General features: G+C 43.8%; 1 protein-coding gene across 2 annotated transcripts in view; it reads left to right on the forward strand.

Moving 5' to 3' along the window:
• P2RX1 (purinergic receptor P2X 1) overlaps positions 1–22,645 on the forward strand; it is a 160,891-nt gene that overhangs the window by 93,217 nt on the left and 45,029 nt on the right. The window contains exons 3-6 of one of the 2 annotated variants that reach the window (XM_073615053.1): positions 4,868–4,939; positions 7,245–7,311; positions 17,596–17,628; positions 21,715–21,811. In XM_073615053.1, the coding sequence (XP_073471154.1) occupies positions 4,868–4,939; positions 7,245–7,311; positions 17,596–17,628; positions 21,715–21,811 (269 nt within the window). The remainder of the gene's footprint in view (positions 1–4,867; positions 4,940–7,244; positions 7,312–17,595; positions 17,629–21,714; positions 21,812–22,645) is intronic. The other variant, XM_073615052.1, reaches the window with a different exon arrangement.

Here is a 22,645-nt window from a genome sequence, read left to right on the forward strand (position 1 = left end):
TTACATCATCTCTCTGCTGCCTGTCTCTGGGACACAAGAGACCACCTTAGCAGGTAGCAAGTGACAGGCGACGTGGCAAGTGACAATCCGCAACATGTGGCAGGCTACGTGGCAAGTGACATGGCAAGTGACAATCCGCAACGTGGCAAGTGAAAATCTGCATCTGGTGACAGGCGACGTGGCAAGTGACAATCCGCATATGGTGACAGGTGACGTGGCAAGTGACAATCCGCAACGTGGCAGGCGACGTGGCAAGTGACAATCCGCACGGTGGCAGGCGACGTGGCAAGTGACATGGCAAATGACAATCTGCAACGTGGCAGGCGACGTGGCAAGTGATAATCTGCATCTGGTGACAGGCGACGTGGCAAGTGACAATCTGCATCTAGTGACAGGTGACGTGGCAAGTGACACACTCGGGGCTCCCACTGATTCTGCATTATGGTGAGTTAAACTATTTAATTTTTTATAACAATGTAATTATGGTAATAATGCGCTTCAATCATCCTGACACCATAACAACCATGGTGCCGTGATGATTGAAGCGCCAACACCAGCCATTTCCCCGATAAATGTACCTCAAAAAAATATATTTTCTGGCAGTGCCCCTCCCGAGACTAGACTCTGGATCCGCCCCTGCTCTCACACAGTTCTCCCATAGTAAGTACTCACACTTTGTTAGTATCCATGGCTGCTGCTATGTCTCCAGAGGCCTACTGAACCTGTTGCTACATGGCATGGCCGCCCTTCCTGCCTATATAAAAATAGGCCATACTGGGCGAGCCTGTGCCCTCTAGTGGCTGGAGCAGAAACAGCAGCCCACATGAGTAAGAGTACATAGCATGATTAAACAGCACACTGCTCCCAGTGGCCACCGGGAGAACAGACAGTCAGAACTCTTTTTTTTTTAAAAAGAGAAACTGCAAACAAATGCAGACACCATTCCTGCTGCAGGACTCTGAACATAACAGGAGTCCAGTCTTCACCCATCACGGCGAGCTTTGTCATAAAAGACCTTCAGAGACTGGGTCCCCCTTAATCTGAGGTCCACTCCCCTGGACCTGTATAGCACCCTGCAGGGTTGTTCGCTTTTCCTCCCATTGCTTGCATTGATTAGGGATGGAGGTGCTCATGATTGTAGCCCATCGCTCTCTTATGGCGGATTCCTACCGGGTCCGGTCGTAATTCAGCATGCCAGATTTATTGTCTATATGCGATTATTTTATGTTTAATGTATGCAATGAGTTTTTATGCCATGTTGATCATTGGTCCTTAATAAACATACATATGTTTGCACCTCTGTGAGTGTGATTGGGCTGCATCATGCACACCTCATTTAAAGTCCCAACCCCCCCCCCCCCCCCTCTTTTTCATGATATTAAGGATGGGGGCACAAACTTTCCCTTGCGTCCCATTTAAAGTCCTAAGTTCGCTTTTCCCCCCATTGCTTGCATTGATTAGGGATGGAGGTGCTCATGATTGTAGCCCATCGCTCTCTTATGGCGGATTCCTACCGGGTCCGGCCGTAATTCAGCATGCTTGATATGGAACGTTCTTTGCACTGACAGTCCACATACTTTGATCTTTTACTACTTTATACATTTTTTACTCCCTGTGGCCAGACTGGGTCTGTGTGACTCATTGTCGGTGGGTGGGCAGATGTCCTGTTTCCCGGGAGCTGCGATGCATGCCGGTGTCCGCCCTCCTACCTCCCCTCCACAGGGTTGGGGGTGAGTGGCTGGGCGGATCTTTCCACCTTGCATCGGCGCCACACCCCCGGCACTGTTCATGTGACCTCCTTGGTTGGGCGTTGCACACACAGATGTCCGGTATATCAGCTGGGCTGACATGTGGTGAGCTTCTCTGGCATTCGCTGAGGTTTTGCTCCACTGTGTCGTGCCTGCGTGAGGCTGAGGGGGAGCTGACGTTCAATACTGGGGCTGCATCTCACTCCCTGCTTCATGGTATTCAGAGATGGTACTGATACAACCTATGCAACCCTGATCCTCCCCCATCTATGTGGCTTCAAACACCACATGTATCTTTCAAGGTAATCCTCCGGGTGCTTTTTTCAATCACCTTGGTGATATCTGCAGCTTATATCATCTCGTTTTTTATTACTTGTATCATCATAGATACATTTTATATATTTCCTACATTATAGAAGTCCCCTCCACTGCGGGGTGTTGGTGTGTGCGGTCCAGTGTTCCTCATTGAGGTCCCCCTCTCAGCTCCCGGGCCAGGCTCCATGGCTCACCCCTGGCTTTGTTTTGTCGCACGGTCCCAGTTTTGACTATCATGTGAGTAACCTTTTTGGCATGGCCCATTATGCCCAAATTTCCCCCTTTTCTGCTGATTTTGTTAGACCCTGAAACTATATTGCTTTTTATACATTTTTTATAGAATTTAGATGCATCCGGCTCCTGAAGAGTGGATTGAAGTCCATGAAACGCAGCGTCGGGCCTACCTTTGATGCATCAAACACACATTGACCAATTTTCAGATTTTTTTTTTTTTTTTTTACTTCACATGACTTTTATCTTGCTTAGGGGATTAAGATGCATAATTGTACCTACCCATGTCCCATGGTTGTATATACATAGATTTATTGTCTATATGCGATTATTTTTTTTGTTTAATGTATGCAATGCGTTTTTATGCCATGTTGATCATTGGTCCTTAATAAACATACATATGTTTGCACCTCTGTGAGTGTGATTGGGCTGCATCATGCACACCTCATTTAAAGTCCCAACCTCCCCCCCTCTTTTTCATGATATTAAGGATGGGGGCGCAAATTTTCCCTTGCGTCCCATTTAAAGTCCTAAGTTCGCTTTTCCCCCCATTGCTTGTATAGCACCCTGCAGGAAAGCACCTTGGTCAGAACAAACACTGCACAGGGTTCCATTACACAGGGTCCAGCGCCGTAAGGCTGCATTACAGGCAAACCTCAAGGAATCTTCTCTCCTTCCAATGAGGCTTGGGTACCATCCATTTTGGCTGACAGCTTTTTCAACTGGATCCGATTGAAATCCATGATTCTTAATAGAACCGTCCAGACCTCCAAGTATACTCCAAGAGCACATGTATCACATCAGTGACCACCACCTTACAGACACTGGCAAAAAAACTGAGGTACTTCCTGTATAGGAGGAGTTATATAGAGGGGGGACTTCCTGTCTTTTGGGTGTGCCAGTGTCCACTCACCTATATGTGGCGTATAACCCACATAGTAATTACTATAGCTGCTCCGTGTCCCGTGATGTATGATAAAGAAAGCTCAAGTTTAGTCTCATCACTCCAAATGACCTTGTGCCAGAAGGTTTGAGGCTTGTCTCTGTGCTGTTTGGCATATTGTAAGCAGAATACTTTGTGGCATTTGCGTAGTAATGGCTTTCTTCTGGCGACTTGACCATGCAGTCCATCTTTCTTCAAGTGCCTCCTTATTGTGCATCTTGAAACAGCCACACCACGTGTTTTCAGAGAGCCTTGTATTCCACCTGAAGTTATTTGTGGGTTTTTCTTTTCATCCCAAACAATTTTCCTGGCAGTTGTGGCTGCAATTTTAGTTGGTCTACCTGACTGTGGTTTGGTTTCAACAGAACCCCTCATTTTCCACTTCTTGATTCGAGTTCGAGCACTGCTGATTGGCATTCTCAATTTCTTGGATTTCTTTTTATATCCCTTTCCTGTTTTATACAGTTCAACTACCTTTTCCCACAGATCCTTTGACAATTCTTTTGCTTTCTCCATGACTCAGAATCCAGAAACGTCAGTGCAGCACTGGATGAAAAATGCAAGGATCTGTCAGGAGTCCAGAAACTCATTGACCCTTTTATACACACACACTAATTACAAGCAAACAGATCACAGGTGAGGATGGTTACCTTTAATAGCCATTTAAACCCCTTTGTGTCAACTTGTGTGAATGTTATCAGGCCAAAATCACCAGGGTATATAAACTTTTGATCAGGGTCATTTAGGTAGTTTTTGTTGCCATTATGATTTAAAATGAGTAAACACAGTTGATTAATAATAAATGGCTTCATCCAAACACTACCCATGAGTGAAAGAAAAGTTTTTGTGTTATCATTCATATTCTCTGAAAAATGGCCAAGAAATCATAAATTCTGCCAGGGTATATAAACTTATGAGCACAACTGTATATGGACTTATAATTTTAAAGTTTATTTATGGACTTATGAATGGTGTTATTGCACAAGAGAATATTTGAAAAACAGTTTCATTTTTAAGTTTGATTGCGCCCCCCCAAAAAAAAAAAAATTTTACCACCAAGAGCACTGTCTCCACCCCAGACCAAGCTGCATAATTTGGCATATATCTCACATGCTGAAAATGCTGTTCAGGTTGTGCATGAACAGTGAAGGTTTCAGTACAAATAATTTAGGATTTCACAGCTTGGAAAAGGACACAGGGAACCTGAAGAACATTAATTATGATGTAATAAGGTGAGTTTCACTTTGGAGAACTTTTTAATATACAGTATGTGGAAAATTTCACTTTCAACTGTCAAATCAAATGTATCAAGAAAGGTCATGTTAAATAAAAATGACTGCTATTTGAAAATGATCCTGTTATCTGCAGGCCTTGCATGAGATGTGACACAGAAGAAGGGCATGTAGCGCAGAGGCAGTGTAAATTCCCACATACATCGAGAGGCCTCTTTACCCAAACAAAACTTTCATAGTTAGACCAAGTGAAAATACTTTTCTAGCAGGGCCAATATATTACATGCTAAAGGTCAAACTTAAGGTCAGTTTACATTCCTTCTAAATTACGAATGTCTTTGAGCTACTGAAAGCTTCTACATACTGCTAAGAAAGTATTATGTCTGATTATTCCACAGGGAGACAGCTCTTTTGTTGTGATGACTAACTTCATAATTACTCCAGAACAACAGATGGGAACATGTAATGAGGTAAATATATGATCGTTTCTGATATTTATTAAATCCATTTAAAGTCAGATTACTTTTGATATATGGTAACATGCAGTTTTTATTATTTAAGCCCAGTAGTGCCCAGACTATGGACATTAACGTTTTCACATGTTCTTAACCACTTGACCTCTGGAAGATTCCTTCAAAACCAGTGCAATACGACACTGCGTTACTTTAACTGACAATTGTGTGGTCGTTCATGTAATTTTTTCCCCCACAAATATAGATTTCTGTTGGTGGTATTTGATCACCACTGCATTTTTTTTGTGCTATATTCAAAAAAAGACTGACAATTTTGAAAAAAAAAACCTGTTATAAAACGCATCCAATAACATTTTTGGCCAATATGTATTTTGCAACATGTTTTTGGTTGAAAAAAACCCAATAAGCGTATATTAATTGGTTTATGCAAACGTTATAGCGTCTACAAACTATGGGATATATAACTTTTATCATTTTTTTTTTTTATACTAGAGGCGATTTATAGCGCAACTGCGATTTTGGGGCAGACAGTTTGACATTAACTGACACTTTGCGGGAATCATTGAGACTAATACAGTTATTAGTGCTAAAAATATGCACTGTCACTGTCACATCTAGGGCGATCAAAGGGTTAACTGTGTGTTTGTGTTTACTATTTGTGCTACTTTTACGAGGGGAAGAGATGGATTCGAGTCACTGTTTTGCAGGAACGCAGAATCAATCCCTTCCCCCTGTCCAAATGGCGATCTGCCTTGTTTACATAAGCAGATCCCTATTTTGTGTAGTTTACCGACGATCGGCAGATGCCAGAGGACATCAAGTGCCCGACACCCACTGATCAGCTTCTGCTGTGAATTATCACAGCAGAAGCGACCCGCAGGCAACACTCTCTGGTGGCAGAAGTCAGGAACACATATATATATACGTGATCCTGTGCAGAGCTGCCGCCCTGTAGCAGTAAAAGTGCCTTTGGGGTGGTAAGATGCACTTAAAACAGAACAACATCTGAAAAAAATAAAAAGAAAAGAACCAGTCTTGCAGACGGACTGACCCCGCACTGCTTAAATGCTTGTTTTTGCCTAGAATACCAATAAAAAAGCCCTTTTACTTACCTTATCTTCTTTTCACTTATGGGCAGGCCCACGCTTTTTTCACTCACAATGCAGGACTGATGGCCCTGCATTTTACGTGATGCAGCCACCGCTGCAACCGTAAATCAGAGAAGAGTCTGCAGGGGACCATTAGTATTGGAGGAGGAGCCTGCAGGAACAAGGCTAAGATATGATAGTTCCCTCACAGCCAAAGACTGTCTTCCACAAAACACAAGAGCAGAAAACGTTGCCACTGCAAAGGCCTTAGGGACATGTATTGTCAGTGAACTGTTTATATTTAGTTCCAGTACACAGTCATTTCTGTTATGGGGCATCCTGCAGTAAAAAGGTCTTTATTGTCATATCCAAGTATTCTAAGCATTAGGGTCCTTTCACACTGGGGCGAGCGTCGGCGGTAAAGCTTTACCGTCGGTATGCGGCTGCTAGCGGGGCGGTTTTACCCCCTGCTAGCGGCCAAGAAATGGTTAAAAACCACCGCAAAGCGCCTCCGCAGAGGCGCTTTGCCGGCGGTATAGCCGCGCCGTCCCATTGATTTCAATGGGCAGGAGCGGTGAAGGAGCGGTATACACTCCGCTCCTTCACCGCTCCGAAGATGCTGCTGGCAGGACTTTTTTTTACCGTCCTGCCAGCGCATCGCTCCAGTGTGAAAGCCGCGGCACTTTCGGGTTGGTTTGCAGGCGCTATTATTAGCGCAATAGCGCCTGCAAACCGCCCCAGTGTGAAAGGGCTCTAAAGGGCCAGTTCACACCACATGCAGTGCAGTGCTATTTTTTTGCATCCAAAAATCATGGAAAGTAGATTATATGGGTTCCAATGGCATAGTTCATACCAGCACAGTATGTTCCAGTGCTTCTCAGTTCCAGAAAAAAAGTACAACATGCTACTTTTTTCCTGCACAAAACTGTACTGGGGTGCAGTAAAACACATCAAAAAAGCATTCAAAGCGCGCATGCAGAAATGCATCCGGAAAAGATCTGGAGGACGTTTTTGTGGTGTGAACTGGCACTAAGGGGGCCTGCTTACTGTCATCCAGATTGGCAGTAGGTGTGTGCTAGAAGTACCTGACTAACTGGGAACCTAGTTATTGCATAATTTTATATTTTGTTATACAATAATACCAAGATTACAATATTCAACACTGAATGGAAAAAAATAATATTTTACCAAGAAGTATTATCAATTCTTTCCAGCTTCCTGATTTAGCACCATGCAATACCAATGAAGATTGCAACGCTCTTTCTTTTCGTCAAAGTCAAGGTATGCCTTTTATACTGTGAAAAAAAAAACTTGCAGTGATTAATTTGAAAAGAAAACCTATGAATTAATGTTAAGTGCACCCACATAATGCTTTATAGTTGTGCATGGCATGTAAATATAATAGTGACATATATTTACATTTTTAACCTATATTAAAGTTCCAGTGCATTATCTTTTTTTCTATCCGTATTGCTATGTACAGTATATTCTATGAAATCATGCAGTAATCTACCTACAGTAAATAAAAATAGGCACAGATTTTTGGTACTAGCATAAACAAGTATCTAAAGGGATAAAATAAACTACTGATCATATAAATCTTAGTTTGTTAGCGCGGAGGGGGGTCATACAAATATTAAACGACGGATCTTGTTTAATAGGAAGCTAAAAAATTTCACCATGTACAGACACCTAGGCCTTAGGTTCCTTGCTGTCCTGATTGAGAAAGTTTTGTGTTGGTAGTGTCCCCAACGAGGATTTTTTGTAAAACAAATAATTAAAAAATAATTAAGTAAAGAAATGATTTAAAAAATAAAATTGTAAAAAATAATAATAAAAAATGTAAATCTACCGACACTGTTCACTGCCCTACTGAGAGGAATTTACTAAAACTAAAGTAGACAGAATCAGCTGTGCATAGTAAACATGTAGCTTCTAACTTCAGCTCGTTCAGTTACCCTCCCTGGCGGTTTTCCCGAGTGGGACTCGGGATTGCATTGCAGGATCCTGGTGCAGTGTACTTATCTTGTCTCCAGGATCCTGCGATGTCCCCCCGCTGTGTCTGAGGGCTCTGTCCTCCGCCCGAAGCCTCTGTGTGCCGGGCTCCGTTCCCTGTGAGCGTTGCGACGCACGGGGGCAGAGCCCGGCGGCAAATTCAAAAAATTGAAAATTCATAACACATACAGTACACTGTAATCTTACAGATTACATTACTGTATAAAATCATTTCACATCACTTTTGTCCTTAGTGCTTTGTCCAAAGCCCTGCATGCAGTTTTATATTATATATACTGTTCTTTCTGCCTGGAAACTGGAGATTGTCCATAGCAACCAAAAAGTGTCCCTTTATGTCAAAAGTGGTTTTAGACCAGCTAGAAAACAGCGATAGTAAATTAGAATCACTTGCAGAATTGAGCGATAGTGAATCGTGGGGAAATTAATTTTATTATTATTATATTATTATTTTTTATAATTATTTATAGTTATTTATTATAGTATAATTTTTTTGTTTGATTTTGTGTTTCAAACTTTATCATACCCGGGTTATCTACTCTCTCTTGTTTGGATAGATTTAAGTGTGTTATTGCTAAGAATTACAGGTCTACAATATAAAACGCCAAATTTCTATGCAAAACAATTGTACCGCTTTGGGATGCAAAATTCTGACATAATCATTCCTCCAGGGAGGCTACAGTATAACTACAGGTAAAACTTTCTTTTTTTTGTTTTAGAGAGAGTGAAGATGGATTAGAACTGCTGTCAGTTTTCATTGCTGCCTATGTCCCAGTTAAAGAGATTTGCCCTCTCTATTTGCCCTGTTTTCCATTATCATGAAAGTGAAAGTAAAAGAAAATTTTGGGTTGTCCCCAGAAAAGTAGTAGAAGGTTCAAAGGGGACACTATTTCTGGTGTCCACAAGGAATTCCCTTAATCTGTCACTTCCTGTTTGACAATATAATAGGAAGTGAAGGGAAATATCCACAATGGTACACAAAAGAGCGAAAAAAATCTGACAGGGCTTATAACCCTCCCTTGCTCTATCCCAAAATGAAAAAAAAAGTTTTGCCTATAGTTCTACTTTAAGGTTTGAAAATGAAAGCTAGAGGCTGACTGGCTGTAATGCACAGCTGTTCTTAGTAAATTCCCCTGACACCAATCTCTGCCCTACCGATACCATCCACTTACCTACTGACACCATCCACTGCTCTACTGACTGACATAATCCACTGTCCACTGTCTACACACCTCTGTTCAGACAGGTTACTGTGACTCCCCAAGTAACCGAGTACCCCAACCGCTTAGTGCATAGGCCTGGGCACACCCTAATCACCAGGGTTGCCAACCATCCATGGGGCTGGCTGCAGTTGTCTAAGCCAAGTGTCTGTGACACGCTCTCTCACATTGCCTAGAGCTCACCCCATTATATCTGTTGCATATTTCTAATGCCCAGGTCAGCCCATCATACCCAATCTAGAGTCAATAGGAATGTGCAGAAAATAGATAAGAATGGGCAAGCTTCAACACCATCAGGAAGTGGAGCTTTGGGGTTGCTATATTTAAACAATGCTGACTTAAAACACACCTATATACTTTATCTCTTGTCTCTTCTATAGTGCATTCTTTTATATATTGCAATCTTTAAGGGCACACCACTATCAAACTGAGTTGAATTCATATTTATATCCAAATAATAATGTACATTATTAAATAGATTTTTTCAGCTATGTCAGTAATAATTAGCTGATGGTGGTATCTATAACCTAAATAAAGCAAACCAGGATATTTAAAAAGGCTATAAGGATTTGATAAGACACACAAACTTCCTTTTTACTGTTCCATACTGCATTCATTAATATGTTTTTAATTGGAACTACAGGCAAAATTGTCCAAAGATTAGATTCTGCAAGAATGTTTTACTGTCACTGAATGTCTACAACAAAGTCTACAGATTTGCCCTTGTAAATCTGTAATTAAAGTCTTTATAACATTAACATCTCTAGAATTCGAGTCAGGACTTAAAAACGTGACTGGTTTTACTGTGTATGTCAAGCCAATTGTTTTTTGTAGTTTGGAATAGAGTGGGAAAGGATTCAAATTCTTGTTGGCATGGGCGTAGCATAAGGGGTTACAGAGGTCACAATCGCAACCCCGCCCTTAGCTCCAGGGGGTCCCTGCAGCCTCCCTGTTAAATAATAGTTTCCTCCACAAAGTCCAGCTCCGATCTGCCTTAGGGACCCACAGCCACGCTCCAGTACTGGGCTTCCACTTTGCCTTCCACAGTCCACACCCCTCTGTTGTCATTGGCTGGAGAGAAGCTGTGAGCCATTTCCTAAATGGAGAGGAGCATGGGATGAGAACAGCCCAGGATGGGGAAACGTCTGTGCTGTGTGCTAGCAACATGGAATGGTAACCGAGCTCAGCGAGTTAAGAGGAGGAGAGTGCTGTCCTGTAGTGTCACGTACCTTACAGCGGAGTCTGAAATGCTGAGGGAGGCCTCTCGCACGGTTCTGGTCCTGACACCCCTGGTAGTGAGGACAGGGAGTGCCGGGGCACGGAAGGGTGCAGGTGCCTGCGGCTGGAGAACTGGAGCTAGGAGGTTCAGGATCCTCTAGGAGAAGATGGGAAGACTGATCACCAGAACCTTTTAGTAGAAGCCGGGCAGGTAGGTGTGGGTTCAAGAACAACTGCAACGTCAGGACAGGCAACTGGCTGGCAGCGAGGTATCTTAAACAGGAGGCAAGTTCGTGGTCAAGGTCAGGCAGAGGTCGGCAACGGGCAGGCGGCGAGGTACAAAGTCAGCAGAGGTAGGTAACAGGCAAGGGAGATCCAGAAGAGTAGTCAAGGAAGCCGGGTAGTCAGGAACAAGGTAACGGGTCACACAGGAATCAAGAACTTACAAACTAGCTGAAGACGATCCAGCACTAGTGTCAGGCAAAGACTTTGTTTATATATGGCGCTAAGCGCCGGGATTGGTGGACGTGAACGTGTGTGCATGAGAACGTACACCCGCTTGTATGGTTGTGTGGGTGCACGCACAAGTTCGTATGGGTGCGTGGGTGTGCACGTTCGATCCGGAACTCGTTCGCCTCTGTCGGGGACACCGCGCATGGCCGTTAGTCACTGCTGCACGGAGACAAAACTGTGAGTTCTCTGACATTGCCCCCACCTTAAGGGCAGCCTCCGGATGCCTCTTGAAACCAAACCCTCTGAGCGAGAGCGGTGAAAGGCCCATATGAGTCTCTGGGCATGGAGATTTGTTTCGGGTTCCCAGGTATTCTCTTCTGGGCCAAAGCCTCTCCATTTGATCAAATATTGATTCTGCCCTTGTCGTTTCCTATAGTCCAAAATGGCTTCAATCTCGAATTCCTCTTCCCCATCCACAACTATAGCCTCAGGGGGTCCACCTTCCGATCCGGAAAGGAATTTGGTACATCGACCTTGAGTAGTGAAGTATGGAAAACAGGGTGGATCCTGAATGAATTGGGGAGTTCAAGTTCGTAGACGACTGAATTGATTTTCTTCTTGACTGAGAAGGGCCCTATGTATCTGGGTCCCAGTTTCTTAGAAGGGCATGCCAATTTCAGGTTTGTAGTAGCCAGCCACACACGATCACTAACCTTTAAATCCAATTCTCCCCTTCTTTTCTTGTCGAAGAATTTTTTATTATCTTCCTGCGCCTTAGAGATAGTTTAAGCAACTGATTGTTTGCGGCAAAGAAATTGAGTCTCTCCTGGACAGCGGGTAAAGGAGAGTCTGGTACGAGTACTGGCAGAAAGGAGGGGTGAAACCCGTAGTTGGAGAAGAATGGTGACTGGTTTGTGGTAGAGTGCGTAGAATTGTTGCATGCGAATTCTGCCAAGGGCAGCAATGAGGCCCAATCTTCCTGAGAAAAAGAATAGAAGCAACATAGGTACTGTTCCAACGTTTGATTAGTGCGTTCAGTCTGCCCATTGGTCTGGGGGTGATATGCTGAAGAAAAGCTCAGTTTGATGCCTAGTGCCTCACACAATGATTTCCAAAATTTAGATGTGAATTGTACTCCACGATCCGAAACAATGTCACTGGGAATTCCGTGAAGTCTAACGATTTCCTTGATAAAAATCCTGGCAGTCTCGGTTGCCGACGGAGTCCCTTTCATGGGGATAAAATGTGCCATTTTGGAAAAACGGTCAACTACCACGAAGACCGATGAAAATCCCTCAGAAGGGGGAAGCTCGACAATTAAGTCCATTGCAATTTTATCCCAAGGTATTTCAGGGATGGGCAGTGGTCTCAATAGTCCCCATGCTTTATTCTTGCTACTCTTATTCCTAAGGCAGGTGAAGCAAGAATTTACATAATTCCTACAGTCCTTTGCCAGGTTGGGCCACCAAAAGTGCCTTTGAGTTAGGTCCATGGTCTTGTGACCCCCAAAGTGGCCCGCTAAGGGATAGTCGTGGCAGACCTGTAGGGTGGTGGTACATAGATCTTGAGGGACAAAAATGTTATTTCCTTGCCAGAAGAGCCCGTCTTTTTCTTGAAAGTTAGTTCCTGGGGGTATCGATGTCCTTAAAGATGCCTGACAGATTTGTGATATAAAGCTAGATTGGGTTAATAAGAAATTTCCAGCTTGCAGGATTGTATCTGGTGGTGAAGAAACCTCAGCCTCCGTGAACATGCAGGATAACGCATCGGGTGTGATGTTCTTAGACCCTGACCGGTAGGTAAGGTGAAAATTGAAACGGGAAAAGAAAAGAGCCCATCTTGCCTGTCTGGGTCTGAGACACTTGGCAGTCCTAAGATACTCTAGGTTTTTATGATCTGTGAAGATCAATATGGGATGCGCTGCTCCCTCCAGGAGATACCGCCATTCTTCTAAGGCTGCTTTTATCGCCAAGAGATCTCGGTCCCCAACGTCATAATTCCTCTCTGATACACCTAATTTCTTGGAAAAGAAAGCCACAGGGTGCATTAAGGATTTGGGCCCTTGGCGCTGGGACAGGATGGCCCCCACAGCGCTCTCCGATGCATCCACTTCCAGGGTATAAGGTAAGGCAGGATCAGGGTGTTTCAACACCCGGGGCAGAGGTAAATAGTTCTTTTAATTTGTCAAACGCAGCTTGGGCTGCTGTGGTCCATTGAAAACGGCTTTGCTTCCTTGTGAGGTGTGTGATGGGTGCTATAATACTGGAGAAATTTTTAATAAATTTTCTGTAAAAGTTAGAGAATCCAATAAAAAGTTGCACTCCTTTTTTATCGGTTGGGGGTGGCCAGGACATGATGGCTGAGACCTTCTGAGGATCCATTGCCACACCCCCAGTTGATATTACCAAGCCGAGAAAGTGAATGGTCTGGCGTTCAAACTCACATTTCTCGGCTTTGGCGAAAAGTCCATTTTGTCTCAATCCCTGAAGAACTTGTCTCACATGGTCACGATGAACTTCTAGGGAGGTTGAGAATATCAGAATATCATCCAAGTAGACAATTACGAATGAGTCCAAAAAGTCTCTAAAAATGTTGTTTACAAAATGTTGGAAGGTAGCCGGTGCATTACAGAGTCCAAATGGCATAACTAGGTACTCGAAGTGGCCGAAGCGTGTCCGGAAAGCTGTCTTCCACTCATCCCCCTCACGGATTTGAATCAAATTATAGGCACCTCGCAAATCCAGTTTTGTGAATATCCGTGCCGAGCGAAGTCTCTGAAACAGTTCTGGGATCAGTGGGAGAGGATAGCGATTCTTAACCGTTTCTTTATTTAGGTCTCTGTAGTCCACACATGGGCGGAGGGAATGATCTTTCTTCTCGACGAAGAATATTCCAGCACCGGCTGGAGAAGAGGAATGTCAGATAAAACCTTTTTTGAGGTTTTCGTCAATGTACTCCTTAAGGACCAAGAGTTCGGGTTCCGACAAAGGAAAGATCCTTCCAAATGGAATTTCTGCCCCCGGTAACAGTTCCATTGGGCAATCGTAAACCCAGTGGGGAGGAAGAGTGTCCGCTTTCTGTTTGTCAAACACATCCAGGAAACTATGGTACACAGATGGGACCAGTTCTTGGGATTCTGATGTAGATTTTAAACAGCCGATGACTGGGGTTACATGGTGGATGACCTTAAGGCAGTTGGAGACAATAGATAGACTGGAACACTACTTCACCCGTAACCCAATTGATTTGAGGATTATGGGCTTGCAGCCACGGCATTCCCAGAATAATTGGAAATAATGGGGATGAGATGACGTCCAGGCATAGTAGTTCCTGATGGTTGGGTAGTATGTTAGCGGGCAGTGGTTGGGTTTCGTGAGTAATAGGCCCGGATTTAATATTTGACCCGTCTGCTAGCCGTATGGAGAGTTGTTGTTGCTTGGGTGTTAACGGGATGTTATGTTGCAGGGCAAAGGCACGATCTACGAAGCAGCTGCAGGCGCCAGAATCAATTATGGCCCGGACCCGGAGTGTTCCTTCTGGAAGCTGCAAGGAAACAGGGACAGCAATGTGAGCAGATCTTGTTATAGGTAGTGAACTAGGTTCATGAGGCAGAGAGTTAAACTTATGGGTCTTATTTGGGCACATATTTGCATAGTGGCCAGCTTCCCCACAATAGAGGCAGAGGTTGTTCTGGCGTCGACGCTGTTTTTCTTTGGGTGGCAGTGGTGAACGGAGCAGACCTATCTGCATTGGCTCCGGAGCTTCGGAGGTGGCAGCAGGTACATGGGAGACAGACATAGGAGGATTGCTAGGAACCTTGGGCAACATCCACATGGGCCGCATCTGACTGGTTCATTCAGATCTCTGTTCTCTTAGACGACGGTCTATCTGGATGGACAATTGGATCAGGTCCTCCAAAGAGTCTGGAAGTCCAACACGGGCCAACTCATCTTTCAGTGCCTCAGAGAGTCCGATGCGGAACTGATAGCAGAGGGCGGCATCATTCCACTGGGTATCGGAACTCCACCGCCTAAAGTCTGTTACGTAATCTTCCACTGGCCTACGTCCTTGCTGGAGGGCATGAAGACTGGCCTCTGCGGTGGTGGCACATTGAGGGTTGTCATACAATTTGGCCATTTCATTCAGAAAAGAGTCCATAGTGTCTAATAGCGGACTGGCCTGCTCCAGTAAGCGGTGAGCCCAGGTTTGGGGTTCCCCCTGGAGTAGTGAGACGATGAACCCCACCTTGGTGCTCTCCAAAGAGAAGGTATGGGGCTGTAGCAAGAAGTATAGCTGGCAGGCATTTTTAAAGGCACGGAACTTGCTGCAATCTCCCAAAAACCTCTCTGGAGTGGGGACTCGAGGCTCTGGGGGTGGCATCATTATTGCAGGTGCTGATGCTGAGGCCGCTGGGCCAGGAGGCCGAGATGCTATAGCCGCCTGGTGAGTTGAGAGATTTGGAGACAATGACTCCACTCTTTGCTCGAGTTGCCGGTAGCCATCTTGTAGGCCCTGGACTGCCTGGGTAAGGGCCGAAATCTGTTGGCACAGAGCATCTCGAGGTGAGGTCCCCCTTTCAGACTCCATCTTTGCTGGATCGTACTGTCACGTACCTTACAGCGGAGTCTGAAATGCTGAGGGAGGCCTCTCGCACGGTTCCGGTCCTGACACCCCTGGTAGTGAGGACAGGGAGTGCCGGGGCACGGAAGGGTGCAGGTGCTTGCAGGCTGGAGAACTGGAACTAGGAGGTTCAGGATCCTCTGGGAGAAGATGGGAAGACTGATCACCAGAACTGTTTAGTAGAAGCCGGGCAGGTAGGTGTGAGTTCAAGAACAACTGCAACGTCAGGACAGGCAAAGGTTGGCAACTGGCTGGCAGCGAGGTATCTTAAACAGGAGGCAAGTTCGTGGTCAAGGTCAGGCAGAGGTCGGCAACGGGCAGGCAGCGAGGTACAAAGTCAGGAGGCAGAGCCGTAGTAGAGAGTTCAAGCCAGGGTCGGTATAATCAGCAGAGGTAGGTAACAGGCAAGGGAGATACAGAAGAGTAGTCAAGGAAGCCGGGTAGTCAGGAACAAGGTAACGGGTCGCACAGGAATCAAGAACTTAGGAACTAGCTGAAGATGATCCAGCACTAGTGTCAGGCAAAGACTTTGTTTATATATGGGGCTGAGCATCGGGATTGGTGGACGTGAATGTGCGTGCGTGAGAACGTACACCCGCTCGTATAGTTGTGCGGGTGCGCGCACACGTTCATATAGGTGCGTGGGTGTGCACGTTCGATCCAGAACTCGTTCGCCTCTGTCGGGGACACCGCGCATGGCCGTTAGTCATTGCTGCACGGAGACGGAAACTGTGAGTTCTCTGACATGTAGCCACAATGGGACCGATGTCACTGGAGAGGTAAGACACTTCTCAGTGTCTTCTAGTCACTAGCAGGGATTCTCTGTACCCTCCCACACGGGATGACCGCTTACCCCACTTCCCTGACAACTGGGGAAAAGACACGCACCTCCGGGAGGTGACCTTCCCCCAACACCTGCCAACACTGACAGAGAAACCTTCAGAAATTGCTAAAACAAATCCCTTAACTCCTCCTGAGGGGCTCCTGAGGGGCCCCTGAGGGGCTGCAGGCTCCGGATTTCATATCACATGGCTTTGCCCCCCCCCAGATCTAAGTTGCGCCCCCCACCACACAAAGCCCCCTGACTACCCCCAAAGCCCTGGATGCTATGCCTGCTGCTGAGCTCCTTTACCAGTACAGCACTCTATACTGCTCCTCCTCCGCAAGGCTGAAATCACATTCCTTTACAACACAGCCAGTCAGCCATGATCTGCATAGGGTGTATCTGCCTACTGCAGCTACACTGCCATTCTGACCAGGGGATTTCACAGGTCAGAACGGCAACATAAAACCCAGATACACCCTGTGAAGGCTGATAGACTGTGTGTAAAGGAATGTGATTTCAGCCCTGTGTATTGTGGGGGGGAGGGGGAGCTGTTTGCAGTGCTGGAATTGAAAATGGGCTCTGCCAAATGATCTGACAGGGGTCCCTGTCCTCTGATTCTCCAGCAGTGATCCCTGTCCTCTGATTCTCCAGGAGTGATCCCTGTCCTCTAATGTAAGGAGGAACTCTGGGAACTCAAAACTCTTAAGCCACTTTGAGTATCTTGGCGTGCGGTGGGTGTATCTGCACACACAGTGGAAGTGGGGTGGTAGTGTGGGGGGCCCAGGTCATCTTTTGTATTGGGGCCCACAAGCTTCAATCTATGCCTCTGCTTGTTGGGTTTTTAATGTTCTCCTGGGATCGGAGATTTACCCCCACTTCTTGTACTGCCAACATCAGTTTCACCTTCCAGGTAGTGAGAGAAAATCTGCAATACAGACAGATATAAAATACTAAGAGGTTCAAGCAGCTCCCTACATTATGGAAAAAAAAAAAAAAAACGTTTTGGCTAGATATACTTTTTAAAGCTGCTGGGATGATTATGGTCATAGATTTACAAAAACCGCCATAAAGGACAAGAATGTTGTTGACTGCCATATAAAAAAAAGCCTGTAAAGTTTTTATTTTACCAAAGCTATTAATATCTAAAATGATTTTACTAAATATTTCAATACAGTGAATGATTTTATATCTTTTAATTTATCCCTGTTTAAAAAGGAAAGAGTGATTATCAAGCACTGACTGAATCAGGTAACCTTAGCTTGACTAGATATGTCTTGGTGGTGGGAGCATTCTCCATGCTTATTTTCAGTGCATACGAAAAATAAATAAAATGATTATGTAATCTAATATTGAGATTTTTTTTTTTTTTTACTTAATGTAAAACACAAAAAGGCTTAATCGTATGTTTATGACTTAGTGACTGCAAAAAAAAAAAAAAAAAAAAAAACAGAATCTAATTAGATTTGCCACCTCATCCCTTTAAACCTGAACACATATTGATTACACAGGTTATGTGGCTGATTAAGTTGGTAATTAAACTCACTTGGTGTTTTATCCGCATTTAATTAGCCTCAGAACCTGTGTAAATCATATGTGTTTGGGTTTAAAGGGATGAGGTGGCAACTCTAAATCTAATGGATATTCTTGTAACTTTGATTTGCATTCTAATAGATAAAAAACAATTGACTTGATGGGTTAAAGCTCAATTCTCCCTTGCAGTAGGGATGCACCTGCACTGCATGGGGTTAACTGCTTGTTTAGTCTAGGGGACAAGCTAGCTAAACTGTTATAAGAATTTTGATGTGCACATCAAGAACTCATCTATCCTGAAGTCTGAAAGATATATTGGGGTTATGACACTACAACAGTACAAATGGGTGGATTTATTAAAACCGGAGAGTGCAAAATCTGGTGCAGCTCTGCAAAGAAACCAATCAGCTTCCACGTTTTATTGTCAAAGTTTAATTGAACAAGCTGACTTTAGACAATGATTGGCTACCATGCACAGCTGCACCAGATTCTGAGTGCTTCAGTTTTAGTAAATCAACCCCACAGTGTCATATTATGTTTAGCATGGGTTCACATGTTGAGTAGAACATTTTAATTTTTTGACTGACCTGTGAAAAAAAATGTTTTGAATATTGAGCATAGCGCTTGGCACTTGAGAGGTTTTGCAGTACAGGAAGGCTGTAGTAGTCTCATAAGTAGGGAGTTACTGAATTTTGTAGATTATTGGTTGTAGTTTTCTGATCCGCGAGACTCCAGCATCTGCGCTAGTGTTGGAAAGCACTGGGGCTGCTTTTAGGTTTACATAGCAATGCTAGATACACTTTTTTTCTCAGACTGCAAAATAGAGAGTACATTTTTAGTTTTTAAATATTAATACCTTTAAATAAATATAGGCCTTAGCCCGGGTTCACACCTATGCGAATTAGATGTGCGTTTCCCCACATCTAATTCGTATAGCAGGAGAATGTGACTGGCTCCCTATGGAACCGGTTCACATATCTCCGCGGCGGCTGCGGAGCGCACTGCACAAAAACGCTGTGCGTCTTTGGCTCCGTTTCAGGGCCGAATTCAGGCATAGAATCGGCCCTGATTCGTCCCTGAAACGGGGAACAGGGACGCACAGCGCTCCTGTGCGATCCGCAGCCCGTTATAGTGTGAAGCCAGGCTTAGAAAGATTTGCACCATCAGCAAATTAAAGAAAATATAAATTCAGCTTGCTTGCGCAAAAAAAACAAACTAATATTAATACAATAATCTATACAGAATCTCCAGCTACTTTGACATCCTGTAGACATATAATCCAAAAAGAAACTAAAAATATATTAACAACCTGTAATTCATACAAAGACAAAATAAGCAAAAAAATAATAATATGCTTCTGCCTACACTCAACAATAATTTGTTATTAGTGTTGCAAAGTCTCCAGCCTTGTCCAGTCTAATGAGGACCTCTAAGGCCAAAGATAGCTGACATCAGTATGTAGTGGGTTGTGAGGCATAGTGGGTGCAAAAATGGTGAAAGTCATTGGGCACCAGACACTTCTTGGATGTAATAGAGGTTTTATTTCTTTTGGTAGCCTTTTTTGTATTTTTCGGGGATAGGGGGTTAGGGCCAGCACACCGTTAAGTAGTTATAGATCCAATTGGGAGACTCTGAGACTTCAATAGGCAGACAGCCGTGCAGGGAAAGGCCCCAGCAAGGCACCACTTCTGCACATGCAGGAATGCTGTCTTTTATGGCAACAGTCCTTTAACAGTTCCTAACTCTTACGTAACCGTTCTTTCAGCTCCACTACAACTGCATCTTGTAGTTCTTCAACACTGAGCTCCTGGTCTCTCACTAGACCCACTGATTCACTGACTCTTAATCCCTTGAGCTCCTCCAAGGTTGGCGGTGGTATCTCCCTCAAGCGTCACCCACGCTTCCCTGCTGGGTCCCTAGCTTGGCACTCCAGATACTTCTCAAGCTTCCCCCCTGCTAACCGGCAAGGTCCCTGGCTTGACTCACAAGGCTGCTCTGCAAGTGTTTCCTCCGCGGGTTGGGTCCCTAACTTGATCACCACATGAAGTTGTCTGATTCTCCACCGTGCCCGTTCAGTGAGAATATGGTTCCGGTACTTTCTTCAGTTACTCACTGTGGTCCTTGGTAAAGATGGTTGGTCCCTTTGTGGCGACAGCTTACCTTCTACCTCTGACCACTGACAGGTTCTCTGGCCGACAGAACCGTCACTTTCGGTTGGACTGCAAGCCGCAGTCCCAACCTTGTACTGCCCTCTTACTTCTGGATAGGCCCTAACACAGCCTGGCAGCCAGATGTGCCCGGGATAGGCCCAATCTCCAGCCTAGCATCCCGGAGTGTATGACACACGTCCACCCAGACAGCTATCCAAGTGGCACAGAACAGCGATCAACTGACCTCACCCGAATATAAAGGTTCTCCCAGCAGGCCAAAGGATTCAAGAAAACCCCTGCCCATTGGCTGAGATACCCTGTATACCCATAACCTGACCTTGAGTTGCCCTTCTCATATCTAATACCCGGCCACCTAGTGGTAGAAGAGAAAAGTACAACAAGGCCAAACTTATGGAGAAATCAATAGCTCTCTATTAATCGACCAAGATGACTACACTTGACAAGTAAATTTGTGAGGAGCGCCCTGACTAAACCCTAGGGTGCTACATTAGCCAATACATTACTCCTGTACTGCCACGCCCTTATTATATATTAATAAAAAGAAATCATATATTTATGCATTGAGCTGCTGCTACCACCTAACTGTATTCCCACATGTGGTAAATGATATATTAAAAATAATAAAGTGAAGTGCTGCTCCTTTTTACTAAACAGATTAGGAATAAATTATAAAGTGACTCAAATAAAAATGTGTTTGTGTGGTATTACACATTTGTGAATCAATTATTTACATGCATAGATTACCATTACACATATTACACCCCAAAAATTATGTGAAAAAACAAAAAAAATGAATAAACAATTACCGTATGTTGTACATAATATATGTTAATAACATATGTTGTGCATAAGTGTCTCTGTTGAACTTTTGAACATGCACTGTGACTTATAAACTTTTTTAATAGAGACAATATTGGATGGTTGAGGTTATATGGACTTTGGCATGTGCATATAGCACTAGTAATGTTGGATATGTACTATTACCGCACAACATAATTGCTTATTCATATTATTGTTTATTCACATAATGTTTGGTGTATCACGTGTAATGGTAACCTAAGTATTTCTTAATTCACATATGTGTAATAATGCGCAATGACAATTTTATTTGAATCACTTTATAATTTGTTGTTAATTTGTTTAGTAAAAGGAGCAGCGTTTCACTTTATTAATTTTAATACCTAATTTGATATTCATGGCTTTCATAGTAGATTGTAGGAATGCCCTTTAAAATTGCTCAGCTTTGCTTTTTTGGGGGGTTTTTTTGCATCCCATACCTCTTTTGTGACTAAGCTACACCAACTCTTTCTATTTCTATTTTGCTGCCTCAAGAGATAAAGGGAGATTTTATGATTAGTGTATAACATCACATCAAGGTATATTGGGTTTATTAATTATCAACAACTTCTAATTACCGGAAAATGGATAGTGAATATTTCACTTGTTTTTAATTTTACTCCAGAACTTTATATGCGTAAATAGTTTGGAAGATAAGATACTAGCCTATTTCCCAGCTAGCTATAGACAATTTTTGGATGCACATAAATTAAGAATTAACATTTTTGGTACAGTAGTTAGTAAATTACAACATATTTTTCTGTATAGTTGACATGTCTTATTGTGCTTATTTCAGGAGTCCTAACAGGAAATTGCACACCTATTGACAACAAGACCAAATCTTGTGAGGTCTATGCTTGGTGCCCCGTGGAGAATGACCACAATGTCCCTAAGTATGTTATTTTCAATAAAAATATAAATACAGGAAACCAGAACAAAGAAATGTACGTAATTGTACAGATTTCCTCCCCTATTTCCAATATTTAGTGATAAACGTTGCTGCATTCAGCTGCTGTAAACAACAGCACTTGTAACATGTGACACACTCCATGTGACAGTGTTGGGCCAATCACTAGGCACCAGCAGTGTCACGTGGACAGAGTCCATAGTTCCATGTACAAGATGACTTGAAGTGCTTGCAGCTTACATAGATAATCTGCTCATGGACAGCTGAACAGAGCGGTAGAGAAGTGAAGGAAAGGTGAGTATGTGAAGAGAAGGAAGAGGAGAATAATTTGAACATGTTGCTTTGCTCAAATTATGCAAAACACAAACACGAGTTGGCATTAAATTGTATGTCCAGCCAAAACTTTTTCTTTGTTTTTGAATAGAGTGGGGAACAGTTAGTCCTCTGTCAAGTTTATATTGCCATCTGCAGTTCCAGTCATTTTTTTTCAACTTTCCATCTATTAAATCTTCTGCCCTTGTTGTTTTAACTTTGGATAGTAAAACATTTTTTTCTGCCAGTTAAATGCCTTATACAGCCCACTTCCTGTTTCTTGTCTGGTAAAAAGCATAGGCTTATGACATCATGCACAACTCTTTCTCTCTAACTCTTGTAAGAGTTTGTCAGGAAGGGAGGGGGGATGAGTCATACGAGGGCCAATGAGAGCTGCAGGGCTGAAGAGCTAGAGGTGTGCTTCTGTGTAAATCCAGGAAGTGAACAGACAGCAGCTTCAGCTGCCAACAGTTAACATGGATGCAGCCAGACTCAGTGAAGGGAGATT

This window comes from Aquarana catesbeiana, linkage group LG02, assembly GCF_042186555.1.
Source record: "Aquarana catesbeiana isolate 2022-GZ linkage group LG02, ASM4218655v1, whole genome shotgun sequence".
Taxonomy (NCBI): domain Eukaryota; kingdom Metazoa; phylum Chordata; class Amphibia; order Anura; family Ranidae; genus Aquarana; species Aquarana catesbeiana.